This window comes from Abramis brama (assembly GCF_963993115.1).
Source record: "Abramis brama genome assembly, chromosome: 21".
Lineage (NCBI taxonomy): Eukaryota > Metazoa > Chordata > Actinopteri > Cypriniformes > Leuciscidae > Abramis > Abramis brama.
In genome coordinates, this window is record NC_139983.1 from 17,629,091 (window position 1) to 17,648,166 (window position 19,076).

General features: G+C 37.5%; 1 protein-coding gene across 4 annotated transcripts in view; it reads right to left on the reverse strand.

Annotated features, from left to right (window-relative positions):
* Positions 1–6,632: 6,632 nt before the first annotated feature.
* The window catches only part of hspa12a (heat shock protein 12A), a 38,572-nt gene continuing 26,128 nt past the window's right edge, over positions 6,633–19,076 (reverse strand). For 2 of the 4 annotated variants that reach the window (XM_084096071.1, XM_084096072.1), the window contains exons 8-12: positions 16,583–16,669; positions 15,584–15,688; positions 15,168–15,426; positions 12,736–12,839; positions 6,633–11,129 (exon numbers count right to left, since the gene is read on the reverse strand). In XM_084096071.1, coding sequence (XP_083952197.1) covers positions 10,498–11,129; positions 12,736–12,839; positions 15,168–15,426; positions 15,584–15,688; positions 16,583–16,669 — 1,187 coding nt within the window. In that variant the 3' untranslated portion in view covers positions 6,633–10,497. The remainder of the gene's footprint in view (positions 11,130–12,735; positions 12,840–15,167; positions 15,427–15,583; positions 15,689–16,582; positions 16,670–19,076) is intronic. The other 2 variants (XM_084096073.1, XM_084096074.1) reach the window with 1 other exon arrangement.

Consider the following 19,076-nt stretch of genomic DNA (forward strand, 5'->3'; position numbering starts at 1 on the left):
CTTACCACAGCTATGCAGACGACACACAGATTTACTTAGCCCTATCGCCTAATGATTACAGCCCCATTGACTCCCTGTGCCAATGCATTGATGAAGTCAACAGTTGGATGTGCCAAAACTTTCTTCAGTTAAACAAAGACAAAACTGAAGTCATTGCATTTGGAAACAAAGATGAAGTTCTCAAGGTGAACGCATACCTTGACCAAGGGGGTCAAACAACTAAAAATCAAGTCAGGAATCTCGATGTGATTCTGGAGTCAGACCTTAGTTTCAGTAGTCATGTCAAAGCAATAACTAAATCAGCATACTATCATCTCAAAAATATTGCAAGAAATAGATGCTTTGTTTCCAGACAAGACTTAGAGAAACTTGTTCATGCTTTCATCACCAGCAGGGTGGATTATTGTAATGGACTCCTCACTGGCCTTCCCAAAAAAACCATAAGACAGTTGCAGCTCATACAGAACGCTGCCGCCAGGATTCTGAGCAGAACCAGAAAATATGAACATATCACACCAGTCCTCAGGTCTTTACACTGGCTCCCAGTTACTGTACATTTAGGATTGATTTTAAAGTATTATTACTGGTATATAAATCATTCAATGGCCTTGGACCTCAATATATTGCAGATATGCTTACTGAATATAAACCCAACAGATCACTCAGATCATTAGGATCATATCAGCTAGAAATACCAAGGGTTCACTCTATGGCGAATCTGCTTTTAGCTATTATGCCAGCCGCAGCTGGAACCAGCTTCCAGAGGAGATCAGATGTGCTCCTACAGTAGTCACATTCAAATCCAGACTCAAAACACTTCTGTTTAGCTGTGCATTTAATGAATGAGCACTGTGCCACTGTGCGTCCGACTGATTACACTGTATTTTATCTCTGCATCCTCCTTTTGATTCTAAACTCAAATGGCACTGAAAATTGGATAAGAGACAAATACTACTAATTCATTTTTATAACTGTATCATTTATCTCTTTTAATTCCTTTTATAACTGTTTTAATTTCCCTTGCTTTTATTTTGTGCTTATTTTCTATGCAAAGCACTTTGAATTTCCATAGTGTGATATTTTAATTCCTTTCTATGTAAAGCATTTTGAATTGCCAAAGTGAATGAAATGTGCTATATAAATAAACTTGCCTTGCCTTGATATTGTATGCCCATGTTAAATCATTTCAGCTCTCATCTCAGTTTTCAAGGCCCTTGTATCGGTTAGTTGTGGGTGTTTCTGTTAAATAAACAAATAATCAGACAATTAAATAATTACAGGATTACCTGATAGAGGGGTGAGGAACATTATGCTTCACAATGCTGCAAATGTGTCAAGCGGCCACTTCTGCAGATCATGATTCTGTTGGTGACAGAGCCGTATGTGGGCAGTACCCCTGAAGGGGCATTTTCAGAGAGATACACTACCCTCTCACAATCACCCTAGCAACCAGCCCAATTCTCACTGATGTCTGATGATCTCACCTCTTTGGTAAGCTTCCTAAATCTCTGTCTCTCTCTCTCACACACACACACACACATTCACAGAGAGACCCTGTCCTGTTTGAAGTTGAGTGGTCCTCCACTCCCTCCTCTGTTAAAATAACACATACACCCCTGCCGCTTGTACAAATTGAATCAGAAGTGCTTTGCGTTTAGACTCATATTCAGATGGGGTGGGATCCTGGACGAGGGTGCTTGAGTCTAACTATAATTGCTGGGTTTTCATAATAAAATCCTTTTATTAATACTTACCTGCCGCGTATGGACGGGGACTAGTGAGGATGATGTTTTAAGTACTCTCTCAGCCCTGGAAAAAGGACCCACAAATGGACAGTGAATGATATTAAACTACCTCACACACCCGGTTCTTTTGTTCTGTATACCCCTGAAATGTCAGGTAACTCCAGACACAGCATTTCAAATATCAAAAGTAGTATGTGTTTTTGTTTGTTTTGTTTTAATATTTATATATATATATTATATTTTAAATATATTATATTATATTATTATTCTACTATTTTTATTATTTTCTAATTTAATTATTTCCTAATCATGGCGCAGTAACTGGCGAGTCACTTGTCTACGCATATAAATGACACTAGGGGGCAGTGTTGACTCTTTAAAAATTCTCCTTGCCTTAACGGTCAAATTTCATCAGATTTTATTTGTCGAATGCCAGGAATTACCACGATGCATAAATTACGTTTAATAAATAACGAAGCTGAGTAATTATTACCCCAAAGGTAGGCAAGAGTTTAGTTCAATACATATATGCCCAGTGAATTTGTATTTGGTGTGAGGGGTTTTGAATAGAGGGTGATGGGAGAACTTCCATAGGCCTATATTTTTTTTTTTCTCTCAGGCCAGACAGAGTAGGCCAAATGAGCCTTTTGAAGTAAACAAGACCATGCTCTTGGATATGTTGATTTAGCTGTCATTTAATATTTTGCTTAATCAAAATAATTCTGCAATATGTCCCAGTAGATCTGTCACTCTTTACATTAGCAATTGCTCTTTTGTACCAAAGATCATGATCGTTCTATGGCTTCTAATTACTGTCTTTTTGAATTCTTGCGTCGCCATCTTGTAGTCATAAAGCCAGGCAATGTCTTATACAATCAGTCTCAACAAGTGTCTAAAAGAGTCTTCAAGAGTTTTAATTGTTCATAAGCTGTACGCTCAAATTTGTCAGCCCAGTCTAAAGAGGACCATACGGTGGCCGAGAGAGCTCAACGCGCTGCAACTGAAGAAAACACATGTAAATAGAAAAAACACCCGCAAATTAAGAAAACATCTTCATCAGTTTCACAACACATGTGTGCTCCAAATACTCACAACACAACCAAATACAGAAACGCTCTGCAAAAGTTCACAACACAAACAAATACAGAAACGCGCTGCAAATAAGACAGAACACAACGGAAATGTTTCCGGGGAACCCAATAAGTGACGGACGGACGGCTGGGACGTGCTTATTGCTCGTGAGCTTTACCTATGCCCTACCAGAGAATGTCTAATAAGGCGAGAAGTTTCACTCTCAGTACACTTCCGGCTTTTGAACTGGTTGCAGTTCCACTCTGATTCCATATGAGGGCGCTCACAGGACGAGTGCAGAATGAATGGAGGTCTATGGCGCTATACACATCAAAATCCACTTTTCTCAGGATATAATTTTTTGTGTAGTAATTTGAATGTTGTATTCGAAAGGAGATGCAAAGAAATTACACATTGCTGGGTGTTAGATTTTTTAGAGTCACTTATTTGCTTTAAAAAGTATTTTAAAGTGTCAATGACGTCATACACATCGTACGACCAGAGATGCTGCTTTACGGCAATCCTTCAGTCACTTTGGTGCTTTCGCGTTTTGCACTTTCTTTTCACTCGAGGCATCGACAACACAGCTGACACAGGTAAATACACGTGCTAGAAGAGCTTTTGTTTTGTTTGTTTCTGGTCCCGCTTCGGATGCCACGATGCCATCAAGCAGCATCTCTGGTCGTAATCAGTCCTTCACTGACCAATCAGCGTTCATTAGCAGAATGCTAGCGTGTTATGGGCAACAACAACTCAACCTGTAAGAAATCAAAAGGACATAAGTACTCGTTCATTCAACTTTCGACCTATAACCCATGTTGAACTTGCAAAACCTACAATCAAATCTGAGATTTCTCAACGGCAATCGTGTGAAAGAGACAAATTTAGCCGTATAGCCCCATAGACTCCCATTCATTCTGCACTCATGGACGATCGCCCCCAGTGGATCTCTGGTGGAACTACAACCAAAATTCGGTACAATAGGACTTAATAGGGAGTGGGCAGGCTCTCCGTAGACGGGCTCTGGCCCTACTCTCTTAAAAGGGCAGACGGCAGAGCCCTTGAATTGGGCACTTTGGAGGGAGCGGGGCACTTGTGTGCCATTATGTTGATGAAGGGAGCAACGAAAGACAACGTAATTTCCTCATTATTTTCACCTGGGATGTTCCCATGACAACGCAGCGCATGTCCATCAGCTGAATAGCTGTTCTTACCAGAAATATAGTATTATTGCTGTTAACATAACTGTTGCAAATAAATATACATTTTATACAACAAAGTTTTTAAAATATGCGTTATATCTGTGTGTGAGTGTCTCAACTTTAAAACTTGCCGTCTCATATTTGGACCCTAGCTGCATTCTAACATTTCTTATGAAACTTATTTTAACATAACATGACAAAATGTGTACAATGTAACTGATGTATAGATTAATGTCTTTCCCTCGTGTTCTTTTTCTCTCTTTTTTTATTTATTTATTTTAGTCTTCAGCTCATTGTTCTTTTTAGTATTCTTATGACATTGAACATATTGTAAATACATTTTGTATATTGTATACAAAGTTGTATGTCATAAACGTGTCATCTCTGTATGTTTTGCAAAAAAAATTAAATAATAATAAAAGTAGACAGCTGTAAGCACGTCCCAGCCGGGTCCGTCACTTATTGGGTTCCCCGGAAACATTTCCGTTGTGTTCTGTCCTATTTGCAGCGCGTTTTTGTATTTGTTTGTGTTGTGAACTTTTGCAGCGCGTTTCTGTATTTGGTTGTGAGTATTTGGAGCACACATGTGTTGTGAAACTGATGAAGATGTTTTCTTAATTTGCAGGTGTTTTTCTATTTGCATGTGTTTTCTTCAGTTGCAGCGCGTTGAGCTCTCTCGGCCACCGTAGGGGACCAAGATGTCCTTGATTTCAAATAATACAGTTATATATTCTTGCTGGAACAAGAAAGCAGTGGCATTTCTCTTTTGAACTGAATCAGTCAATCTTTGCAGGACACAAGAGTTAAGTGGCCACTTCTGCGTATAAAAACAGGTTACAGTTCAATGTCTCATACATCATAGCTCATTGCTGAAGGGCCTAAAATGTACTCTCGCCCCAACAAAAAAGGACCCTTTTCCCTCTATAAACAAAAGCATATACTCTTGACAGATCCATAGAAAATGAATAACGGCTTCTAAACTCTTAAAATCTGGGGCCATTATGTACTTTAAGTTGATGTGTCAATGAACTAAATTAAAGTATGTGAGATTATTGATTTTATTTGTGTATAGAATGGTAGAATTTACAGATGGGGAATAAGGCTTTACAATTAAATGGCTCTTTTCAAATAGGAACAGTGGATGTACATGACTGAAGAAATTCTGCATGTTGAATTGCATATGGAAGAGATCTGCCAAGTCAAGGTCTCTATGGATGTTTCAAAAGGTAGCAAAAATATTTTAATTTTCTTTTTACCATTTAGAAATTGCTTTGAACAGGTGATGTAAAGTGTGTCAGAGTTCAAACGAGCAGCATCCAGATTTTTTCAAATCCTGTTAACCTTCACGAGGATGCCGACGCACTGAATCCTTTTTTTTAAAAATTAGTTTAAAGTTACTGTTAGATTTAATGTAATTATACCTTGATAAACTTATAGTGACAGTTATTCTTAATTCTTAACAGTTAGTCTTAATTTGTGTCAGGAGTTATGAAAATGAAATAAGTTGATCCCTTTAATATGAATTATGATCATCAGCCGCTCCCATTCAGAAAAAAAACTCCTCTGGGTTTTTAGCTCAAAATTTTGCAGATTTGGAGAAATATTGATAGATTCCCATATGTGTACAAAAATTATACAGAGGAGTAATATTTATAAATTCATTTAAGTTGACCCAAAATGCACCGATGTAATAATTATGAGCGCTGGATACTCTGATGAACTGTGTTTTCATTTCAAACTGGCAGCCTGGGGGTGCTGTATGCACATTTAGTCCACAAATGGCACTCGTGATGAACAGGCACATCATGTGACATTCCAGGAAGTCCCTTACATAAAGCTTCCAGAGATTGCTGTAACAGTGACACGCAGATAAAGACGTTTTGGAGACAGTAAACACATGATTGCAACACACGACTGCAAAGATATATGATTTATCTGTTCTTCAAGCCATGTCAGGTATTTTCATAACAAGATGATTGGATGATTAGATGGTTGAAATTTGCTATTGCTGTGATCTCATGTAACAGTTCGTCCCGCTCTCACACCAGTAAACACGTCATCAGAGAAAAGATGTCATTGCAAGAGGGAGGGGAAATTACTTTAATTATGAGCAAACATGAATTAAAATAAAATGATGTGCATGGTTACATCATTAATAATAATTCCATAAAAAATAAGAATGGTCAATTTTTTTCTTCTAAAAATGTACATTTCTGCACAAATCTCATATGTTTTAACATGAAATCGTCACCTCGTAAAATTGGTAGTTTCTTGTGAATTTGGGTTGAAATTATGCATAAAATGCCAATACGGAAGCTCCATTAATGCGCATAACGAGCGATTTTCAAGTGGGATTTCCATTCCTCTTGCCACTATATTGAGCATTTTCTTCCATTCATAAATGGAATTTATGCGTTCATTATGCCTTTAAAGTGTCTGGCAGATTTTAGTTTTTATCTAAGAAAAATTAAATATAAATTTCATGAAATAATAATGACATTTTTAACTCTTAAGAAAGAATCTCACTGAAGAATTAGCCCCTCTCACATTTAAAATAGAAGAATGTTTTAGCACAAGGTCACTCATTTCATACACAAGGAACTCAACTCTGCCGTTTTTTGAAATAACACATACTTTTTATTGGATGACATTTTGGCTGTTAGTAGGTACTTGGCATTGATTGAAATACAGTTGCAAATCTTTTTTGATGTGCATATGGCAAGAGCAGTGACACTTTATCCAATAATTAAAAACAACCCAGTAGGTATAGTTTGTGAGTTTACACAGCGTCGGCTCTAGGGGTGAGCAGCCATCTTGGATCTAAGTGAATGATTAGGTGACTTTCAAGCATTTAAAGCACAGAATCTAGCAAACAGTGAAATTCCTTTGTTTTTTCACACCCTTTGACCTGGTCCACTTTTAGCTAAACCAAGTTAAATAAAAATAATGCTGAAAAAGCTATCAAAATCAAATTCACAGTGAATTTTTAGCAAACGCCGCCCCAACAGGGATGAGCATTTTAATACTTTAGACACAGTGAAGAAACTGAAAAACAAAAGAACAAAATGATAGTGCTTTTTATGTGATTTTACAAGCATATCATAGCAATAACTACATTTTATAAAGAGGCTATACATTGTGTTAATCAATAAAAAAAATAATAATAATAATAGCAAAGCTGCCCATGAAATGGTATGGTGCAAAACAAGTTAAAAACAAAAGGAAAACTTTAAACCAGCAGAACAATATTTTATTTTTTAACATTCACCCCATCACTACTCTCAGAGCAAAAAAGGTGTGCTTACTTCACAAATCTGCACATGTTTGTAAAGGTGTATGTCTTTGTGTGTAATGTATATATTACACATGATGACATCCCTCCTTCGCCTTGCACAGCCAATGATGAGAGAGTGATTTGTGGTAGCTCAGGTTTTACTATCCATTTTGTTTAAAATAGAATATTTAAATAAACCTAACCAAAAAAGAAAAAAATGTTTGTTTGGTCACTCATGCGAATCGTGCAGAGCAGATGCAATTATTTGCAATTAATCACATGAGCGGCAAATTCAGATTACATTTAGAGAAGCGTTAGCATTTAGTCTGTTGCTTGCTATTTTTCATTTTCAGTGATATTACATTGTTTGATGATATTTTATTCACAATCTGGCAGATGCTCGGTGTGATTTGAGAAAAACTTTTGATCCATCATGTTTTTGATCCAGGATCTGTGCTATTATCACATATTTTAACTGTCCTGTGCAAGAATGATTTGGCGCTTCTTGTCTTACGTTGCTATGCAAATCTATAGAAAAGCAATTGGCTGACGCATATTTTTCCAGGAACGCCAAAAATAACCGTTACATTGTTCCACATGCTGACTTTCAAATAACATGTGAAAAAATTATGAAAATGTTCACCTCAGTGATCTAAAAATGTTAATTAATACAATTTCATAGCAACATTACAATTTTGCAGCTGAAGCTTTGACACGGACGTCACACTGGCAGAATAGCATGATGGAGCAAGTGGGAATAAAATGTGGAACGTCACATTGCAAAACTTTATTGCTTTCATTTTTTAGTGTTGCATTTATCTCAGTATCTTCCAAACCTAAAGCACAACTATTGCCTGTGATTTGTGGTATCATCTACAGAATAAGATTTGACCACATACACACCATAAACTATCAGTCACCTCATTTCCCCAAACCAAAATATTCCACAATGTTACACGTCTTATTTCAAATGATAACTGCGAGTAAAGTTTTTAAGGTCAAAGGTTTTCAAGTCTTGTGATACTAAAAATAGAGCAACATAGGCAATTCACAAAGCCGCATATGAGATTGGGAAACAGGTTTGTTTAGGGTTAAGATCAAAAGCGAGTTTAAAATTGAATTATTTTGGTCGGGGTTATGGTTTTGGGAATGGGATTAAGTTTCAGTTTTTGTGGTTTGGATTAGGGTAAAATCTGAATTTACTATCCATGTGAAGGCTGGTGAGAGTGGAAAAAAGAATGTGTGCTCTTAAGGCCTGCATACACACACTGCTCATAAAGCTGCTAATGTTAAAACAATGCTAAAAATCTGTACAATATCTTTAAATACTGTATATACAGAAATAAACATTTTCATTTGACACATATACTCCAAAATAATCTCCTAAATAAAAATACAAAATAAAAACAGAAGAAAAAAAAAAAAAATCAGTGGCATCTCTTTCTATAAGAGCAGGATTAAAGGCAACTAGCATATAGCGATGGCTATCCTTTCAAATCATGTTGTAGGTGCAGCTCTGTCGCTGCCACTTCAAATAAATGATGATTTAAATTCACATTCTAGGATTTATGCTTTCTCATTCCGCTTAGAGCGACATACTGACCAACAATATGAAAAGATATGCTGCATTTTGGGACAAACGAAATGGCGCCCTAAACTTCTGCCAAGTGGAGTCAATGTAAGTGTCCAGAACTCCTAAAATGCCTTGACATGCATAAAATAAACACACAATCTAGATAATGAAACGTAAGAACAATACAAACAAAAAATATGAGATTTATGTTGTTTTGCCGCGTAGCACTAGTGTGAAAAACTGACAGTAATTTTGTCATGGACATCAGCACCTTTGTGATGTGTAGCGGTACCGGTACCGTTCTTGAAGTTAGTCGAGTTTCTGTTTCAGACTAACAATTTGGTCACCAGTCCAGCAGCCCAAACCATCTGCTTTACCTCCTCCTCATTGTAACCTAAATGAATGAACTGGTTCTGGACTGGGCCTTGGAGGTAATAGGCCAGAGTTTCAGAGCAAAGCAGTACATTTCGTAAGAGAACAATGTTATATTGTGAGTATAAGACTGATGTAGCTGCCTTAACCTGAACTTGACTTGCTAAGTTAATACAATGTGCTATCCCAAATTGCACTACTAGCAATACGCAGCTGTATTTTGGCTCTATCCATGCAGAGTTTGCATCTCTGTGCAGAAAATAGCCATAGCCAGACAATACAATACACAAATAGACTGTAATACAAGCATACAGAGAATAACGGACTGAGTCTAGATGAAGAGAGAGCATTGGTAAAAATGAACAGAATGAACTCAAAATGAATTTCTTTCTTAAGTTGATTCCAGTTGTGTTTCTGGAAAATGAAATAACCGAATAAAAGAACACGAATGGCACAGTTATTCAAGCGAATGTCACATGGAAAGTCAGCAAACATGGTGTATTAGTTGAGACTCCAAACCTACAAACTTCATCTCTTGCTCAATCTCTATTTTTAGTTTTCTCTTTCTTTTCTCTATCCTTCTACACTGCAAAAAATATTTTAATCAGTATTTTGTCTTGTTTTCCAGTCAAAATATCTAAACATCCTGCATAACTGCATGAGACATGAGACCATTTTATTTTTATTACCCTGTAGTTTTTTGTTTCTTGTAAGTATAAATCTACAATTTAGTGGTTAATGTTTATAACAAGAAAATAAAACAATTTGCAAATAAATGTAATTCAATATGCAACCGATTAAAAGTTTGGGGTTTTTGAAAAGTCTCTGCATTTATGTGATCAAAAATACAGTAAAACATTTATTTTCTGTAATTGTGTAAAAATATAAATATTATTACCATTTTTAATTTATTCATGTGATGGCAAAGCTGAATTTTCAGCATCATTACTCCAGTTTTCAGTGTCACATGATCCTTCAGAAATCATTTTAATATGCTGATTTCCTGCTCAAGGAACATTTCTTGAAAACAGTTGTTCTGCTTAATCTTCCGTAACATTATAAATGTCTTTACTGTCACTTTTGATCAACGTATGCATCCTTGCTGAATAAAAGTATTAATTTCTTTCAGAAAAAAAAAAAATGAAGCAATTTTAAAAGTAACAATTGGATCTTGTTTTAAGGATGTTGGGACATTTTACTGGAAAACATGACTAAAATACTGAGTTTCTGCAGTGTCGTTTACTCATCCCTCATCTTTTTCTATTGACTAAGGAAATCGATGCTAGCTTTGACACTGCGAGAGGTCGCCACATCGATAGCCATGGCTCTTATCTCCGTGTCTCCGAACTGCATGAGCGTCTGGATCTCTCTTCGCGCCGCTGGACTCTCGGTACCGCTCACATCCAGCTTCAGCGTACCGCACTTCCTCACACCTGGGTCTGAGATGAAAATGGCAGACTCTTTTTCTGAGCAGTATACGTGGATGACAATCACCTGCTGTGACGGCTTTGCCGGCGTGTAGCTGCGTTTTACCGTTTCACCCAGCGCCACCGACTGATCGGCAGAGATGAACGTATCGAAAACGTCGGTGCACCAGCGCGTACCGTCCTTCACAAGCATCTTCTCAGGCGGGTGCTTCCCTTCTACAAAACGGTTAAGGACGCCAACGCCGTAAGTGAGCGGAGAGCGCCGCACCTTTATGACGCTGGGATCCAGGCCGAACAACACCGCCCCCTTGAGGATGGTCAAGCCCACATCATGCGGAATAATAATTCGGCTGCGGCCCTGAAGCATATTCTGAACCGCCTGCTGCAGCAGTGGAGACTCTGCGAATCCACCCACCAGGAAAAGGAACTTGATGTCTGTCACCTCCGGCCTGTCGAATAACTCAGCTGGAGAACATATAGAAGAACGAAAGCAGGGAGAGAAAGAGAAACATGATTTTGACAAACGTCATTACAAGATTTATTACAAAACAATTGAACTCACTGCATGTTACACATTCCTCCGGTTTTCATCAAAATGCCAAAAATTCAGTTCATTGGCCGGGGTGTTTCTGCTTGTAGTTTTTGTTTGAACAGATCACAGCTGTGCTCAACCAACATGAGAGCAGTGGGACTGAGTTCTGACCCAGTTCTGTGTGTGCTGGAGTATTTTGGGCAGATGGTCGAGACTCCCCTGACTGGGCCAACGCATGCCCTAATTGTGCTTTCCAACGGCCCATTAGTTTATACAGCTTTGCAGATTCTACTCAAGGCTGGAATACACTACACAACTTTTGCCCAGATTTTTGCCCCAATTTGCAGTCAGGAGGAGTCAATGCTAGCTGTCGAATATCATTGCCAATCTGCAAATATTGGGCAGAGAAAATTACGTAGTGTATGATGAACACAGACTACAATGTTTTAGCTTCAGACTATAGGCCAATTCGGACTGCACTGAAAGATGCCGACCAAAGTGAACAATCACCAGATTACAGTATATGTTCAATCCAACGCCAATAGACGGTGACGGGTAACACACTGACACACCGTCCAAATGTCTGTTGGCGTTGGACGGTGTCTGCTGGTGCAGTGTGAATTGGCCTTTTGATTCCATTCCAACACAACATGATCACACTCTTATTCATGCAAAAGCTTTTAAACCATTCAAGCGCGATAAGACACAAATGAGACGGCAACGCAGTGTTGGTGCATCTGTGAATCTCCTGTCGGTGTGACACACGACTTGTGCGCATTGAAAGCTGCTTAACACAGCGCTTGAATGGACAAAAAAAACAAAATTATGCCTAAACGCCTGTTTTGTCGGGTATTCCTCGCAAGCAGTCTTAAATGAGTTAAATGAAGTCTTAAATGAACATAAAGAGTTGTGAGGAAACGTGTCAAATCCATGTCATGTGCGGCAGGTCAAAGAGCCTAATAAACCCGCTGCTGTCTGTCATTAAGGATAATCAAAGAACAAAAGAAAAGGAGAAACTGCTGCTCTTGACTGAATAACTTTTGTAAGTTTTAATAAGGATTAATCTATATGTCATTTATGATTTATGCAGTGAAGACTGAAGTGTTTGATAACTTTATTCAATTTCTGTATATATCCTACCTGTTTGACCTACCCGAAAATCTTAAAGCACTGTTTACAAGGTTACATGGGTCAAAAACAATGAAAACAATAACTTTTTGTGCATTTTGACAGGGCAAGTAAAAATCTGAACCGATCTGTCTGGGCCAATAGAAAAAACTGAGCCCTGATATATTGAAGGGCAGGTAAATGTGACATTTATTATAATGGGTTTATGTGAATATTGTTTTAAGTTCACTTAAATTAAAAGTCGTTATATTTTTTAAAGCCTAATAAATGTAAAAATTGATAGTTTTCAATTATACTGTAATGCTAATTGGCTATAATTAATGGCCAAAATTGAGAAAAAAAATCAATTTCATAGAGAGTATTAGTAGTATTAGTGGCACATTGTTCCAGTAGAACAGGGCGAGTACTCACTCAGGTGTTGTATAATGTGGTCTATAGTTGGTTTGAACAGTGCATTCATTGCATCTGGACTCATTCTCAGCATTCCCTGCGAAGACCACTTCACAAAGTCCACACTGCAGAAGAGAGACAAAAAGAGAAACAGCGAGAGTTATAGACTGAAAATAAATAATAACAGTGTCCTCATTTGGCCTCGGTGCAGTTTAAAAGCTTTCTTCACATATAGAAGACTACTGAGACACCTGATATTATTGAGTTTATGTTATAAGGTTTTACACTGCTATAAAAGGTGCTAATAGCTGTGGTTTCCAGTAAGCAGATGCACATATTCCCATAATGCAGCGCAGTGCAGTGTGATGCAGGGCTGAACGAGTGCTCAGAGATGCATGACTCGCCTGCTTGTTGGAAAAACTGTCCCCTGAGAGACATAAGAGCTAAAAATCTATAACATGCAAGTTAGAGTAGTCTTGCTCATGGCTCTTGACTGATTACCTCATTACTGTGTTAGGAGGAAAGAATAAATTTAACTCTTAAATAATATAACAGCATGACATTTTTGAAAAAAATGCTAGAATGATAAAACTAGATTCTGATGCCATTATAACTGGTTTTAGAAGACTACTATTTTAAGTCATTTTCGGAGAATCTTTTTGCTTGGCCGTGATGTAAAAATATTGTAGCCGGATGCATACAATTATAACTTTAACTTTGCCCACTCTCCCCCCCCCCTCACCTCATCAAACACAATTATGAGTGTTTAGCACATAGTCAGCAATCACACACACACACAAACATGGTATTCATTTAGCTGACTTGGCCATCTTTATACAGGGCATGATGGCTAATTGAAAGCCTGTGTATACGGTATTGACAGCAGTCATGAATAGACAGATTAACTCTCCAGGGGCTGTAGGTCACACATGCCCAACCTCAAAAGAGACAGACAACAATTACCGCAAAGTCAGAGAGTCAGCAGGACTTTCTCCATTATATGTTTTTCTCCATTGCCATAAACTGGGGACTGTTTCCTACTGACTCTCTGCCTTTGCGGTAATTGTTGTATATTACCGTGTAGTGTATATATATATACCGTGTGTGTGTGTGTGTGTATGTATGTGTATATATATATACACACACACACGACTTGACATTAACTTTTTGCTCTTTTTTTTTTGCTCTCCAGTCACTGTGGCTAGAAGTTTCCCAAAGTTACTAGTTACGAGACGTCGAACTCGAAGCCAGTTGTCGACTGTAGACGCAGAGCTAGAGTATAAAGATTATTAAGTGTCGACTGTAGACGCTTGGGTGTCGACCGGAGACGCCCCAGGTAATTAGGTTCCAGGTACTTAAGAAAAATCTACCACACTAGTCACTCAGCATTTTCACTAGCCATCAATCAATATAATGGGGAAAAACTGCCATATAGATATTTTTAATATCACCTCATAATTTGACGCACAAATCCATTATACTGTTACACGTTTTCTTTCTCAACTGTTTACATTCACTTAAAACATAACTGACTGTGTTTGTGAATACTCGCCAAGACAGGCATTTTGACATTATTTTGTGTGTATTTGATTTTTTAAGTGCAATAAGCAGCGAAAACAAACTCAATTTAGAGATGGCTTTATGTGTGCGCACTTTGGGTGTGACGACAAAATCTGCAGGAATGAGTAAAATTATGCGTAATAAGTGCAATCCCACGACAAAATTCAAGTCCTGTAACACCAACAATATTCATCCGGAGTAAATGAAATGAGCGAGTGAAGGGAGAAGGGTTTGTGTGTCAACTCGCTGTCGGAGAGATGAGAGAGTGAGAAAGCAGAGCTGGTATAGTGTATATATTCTGTGGAAAATTGGAAGCGTTTCAGATATTTCAGCATCGATATGCATTGAAAAATCGATATTTCTGACAACACTACCTTGGCACTTAGTTTATTATACATTTTGCAATTGTAGTCTTTTAAATAGGTACAGCTATTATATATAAAATTCAACCCACCAAAGTGGCTAGTAGGAGTGACTGCTTTACAAGGCAATGCTGAAATCCACCCGCGTTTGGCGGGTGTTGTTAATGTCAAGCCTGAGTAAATATATATATATATATACACACACATAGGATATAATGAAAAGTAAAATGTATAAATAATAATATTTATTTATTTCATAATTTATTAAGAACTTTTTTTTTTAGAAATGCATATGGATATTTAAATTATTATTTGAATCAAGCAAAGTTGCAAATAAACTTGATAGCCAGTTGATCACAATGCATTTCTATTTTATGGAAAAAGCAGCTATTCCAAAGGGGGAAAAAACAAATGTTTCAAGCAACATGAAAGTGGATAGATAATGACGAAACTGCCTGTAAATAATCTGTGTTTGGTGCAACCTGACTGAACTGTGATCATGGGTGATTTCAGCCACATTTAGACACTCACTTGCTCTTCCTCAGTGCATGCTCCACACTGTGTCCTCTGAATTTCTTGTAGTAGTCAATGAAAGAGAAGGGCAGGTTAATATTCAGCGGGTTGCTTCGGTCAGGAGCTGCGGCCCTCTTACGAGACTCAAACGCGATCATCAGATCCACCCAGGCGGCCGGACGCTTTATCTTAAACTGGTCGATGAAATCCTGCCCGAATATCTTACATAGGAGCTTCTCAAATTCATAATCTATACCGATAGAGCCGTGCGGGCCTCCTACGGAGAGGATGGAAAGATGAAAATGACTTCAGATGATTGGAAATAAGATTTTCAGTTATTACATATTTAAGAATAGCAGTTATCTTTTAAATAAAAGCTTCTTTAAGCTAAATGTGAATCTCAAGGTACCAGTCATAAGAGTTGTGTCTTGTACCTGAAGCTTTGTAAAGCTCCTTCAAGTGCCCTTCCGGCAGCCGGATCTGATGCACAGTGAGATCCACTGTCCCTCCTCCACAATCCACCACCACATAACGGTCACCTACAGCAGCAGAAACAACATTTGAGGCTCACCAGGAAAAAGAAATTAGTGGATCTACATCTTGTCTGGTGACATTTTATACTTTTCCACAAACTCTCTGCAGATGTTGGATGTGAGTGACGGAAAAGTCCGGCAAGTGCTTTTGCACGGTGTCAGGGGAACGGTGACCTACATTTAGGGTTCACTGGTTGGGATTTCAAATAGAAGTCTTTGGAATGAAAGTTTTATGTAGATTTTGTATATTATTTACTATATTTACTATAAAACTATCATTATTTACTCACTAATATCTTCTTAAAAACATACAGGCGTGGAACAACATTCAGGTGAGTAAATGATGACAATTTTCCATTTTTGAATGAACTATCCCTTTAACACTGAAAATGTAGTGAAATTTGGAATGATTTTGAATAACATTAATTTGCATGGAGGTTATTCCAGCAGTGATGAATAGCAAAGTTTGCCGAGGCAATTCTGACGGTTGAGCAACTGCTAATTCAGACAGCAGAATAAGTCAGGGTTCACCAGAGCAGGGCTTTCAAACTAAGCATCTTCCTTATGCTCTCAGCTAGGGTGCATCTAGTCTGGCACATCCAGGGATTACTTTACTTTATTACTTTTGGACAGACTAAAATTCTAAACACAATGTCTATACACATCCGTGCATAAAAACAAACCATACTGTAATGCGAGTCAGTCTCTTCATATCTGATTGGATGATTCTTAGCCAGAATAAGCTGCGTCGAGGTCTGTTTTTTTGTTGAAAGGTCTAGCTATTTGAGACTAGTGCATCCTTCTCAAGAGCTTCAGGCTTTCTTAACTTATGACAGCAGCATTAGAAACAGCAGGAGCAAAATACTAAAAGAAAAGTGTGTGAGAAGACAAAGACTCTACCTTCAGTGAGTTCAGACCAGAGCTCTCCTATGACATTCTCCACCAGAAAGGTGCGGCTCTGTCGGTTACGGCGCACATGCTCCTTGGCTGGTTATTGACAGAGAGAGAGACAGGAAGTGTGTGTGAGAGGGAATGCAGCGTGAAGCTGTGTGTGTGTGTGTGTGTGTGTGTGTGTATATATGTGGCAGTTCTATAGGCAAGGCGACAGGATGAGAAAGGAACATGGGCTGCATGTGATTTCTTTAAGCAGGGTGATGCTGCTGGAAAAAAGCAGACTCCTTTATTTTCAAGGAAATTTATGAAATTTAAAGAAAAGCAGTAAAATAGCTGGCATTTTTATGTTATTTACTAATTTGAAACTTAAATTTTAAAGGGATGCACGATATTAAAATTCCAGTTGAAACTGCTAGCTCATCATTATTTTCATGTTGCGGCTGAAAATAAAATTATATTACATTTTTGTCCAAATAAATAACAACTAAAACACTAACTAAAATCAATCATTTTAAATGCTACAAGTCATAACATTATAATGTACAATATATAAAAAAAGGATATTTATTTTGCTATTGATTCCATTTAACAGTGTTAAGAAATTAGATGTTGGATGACAGTAAATGTAATTTATGTAAAAATGTGAATTAAAAAAGAAAAAAGAAATGAGCATGCATAATTCAATATCTAAAATCACCTTTGTCTAATATTGGATGAACATGCAACATCCTTTTTTATCTTTCCAGAAATATTTGATTAAAAAACTTCCTCTCTTTTTCACTTTTGTGAACTTCCTGACTGGAACCGGAATGCAAAAGTCTCTGTTCCTTCACTGCAGAGGGGGGAGAGTGTCCTGGTCTGATAAAGGGCAGTTGGTCTGATGACATCAGAGGATAATGGCCATCCTGACAGTTGTAAACATTCCCAAACAGGAAGTGTTAGCTCTACGGGAGAGTAACTGCATGGAGATTGATGTCAGATGGACATTTCCTCCAACCCACAGAAAACAATGCAGACATTTTAGTACATGGCAGGTTCTGATGGGGCGTGGGAGACCTAACCGCTCCATCTAACAGTGTTTTCACCACACAACAGACCCACATCTGAAATTCCTTTCCCACCCTGATAGCGAATTCACAACTCATTAGCTGCACTCACAGGGAACCACAGTCTAGATTAGATTATCGAAATATCAAGGCATTGAACTACATATGTGGACAAAACGATGCAACAAAAACCATAAACAAAATTATTTGGTTTTGTGGAAAAGTTTAGGAGAACATAATTTACTTCAGATGTGCTGTATATCAATTCTTCATTGATTCCTAAATGGTTACATTTGGTCAACTCTAATGATAATTTCAATTTGTTAATATTGACTAACAATAAACAATATTAGTTAATGCACTGTGAACTAACATGAACATTTTTATTAAGTAACATTAACAAATATTATTAAATGCTGTAAAAATACATTTACTCATTGTTAGTCTATGTTAACGAATTAACTAGTGTTAAGAAAAGGAGACCTTATTGTAAAGTGTTAACGATTCATCAACAGTAAAGACATTTATAATGTTACAAAAGATTTCTATTTCAAATAAAGGCTGTTCTTTTGAACTTTCTATTCATCAAAGAATCTATTCAAAGAAAAGAAAGAAAAGACATCAAAGAAAAAAAATTAACATGGTTTCCACAAAAATATTAAGAAGTGATAACGCCTGTTTCACACTGGACGTGCAAGCAGTGCGTATGCAGAGCGGGAGCAGCAAGTGCCCATTGTGCTTTCACAGGTTGAGTATGCGAGCCCATTGGCTACTGATACAGCAGGAACCAATCAGCTGTGCCCTATAGATAACGATGTGATTACAAGCAGGTTGAGTTAAGGATCTATTGCCCTGCGCCATCTAGAGTTTCATGACAGAACTTTGTATTAATCTTAAAGTTAAGATGTACCTGGCAATAATGTGTTTTCGTTTAGTTTAGTTTTCTGAATGTCATACGGTGACCGTGAAACTGGGAACACCTCACTTACTGAAATTTGTTATTTTTCATGTTAACTGCATTTTGACCAAGAACAATGCTCTGTGGCTTTAATTCAGCATAAGCGGCACAGCAAAAATACAAATAGACTTGGCGCTGAAATGATCGCAGCACTGCCACTTCTGCTCTGCCAAGCCACCTCAGTGTGAAATGCTCTAATCTGTAAACATAGGCGCCGAAAAATACAGGCGTAATAAGAAACACCAAATCAGGATCATGAGACACTGAAGACTGGAGTAATTGAAATCATTTTAATAGTAATTTTAAATTGAAAATTCAGCTTTGCCATCCCAGGAATAAATTACATTTTAAAATATATTAAAATAGAAAACAGCTATTTTAAATTGTAATATTTCACAATATTACAGTACTATTTTGGTCAAATAAATGCAGCCTTAGTGAACACAAGATACTTCTTTCAAAAACATTAAAAATGATCATAAAAAAAATCCCTCAG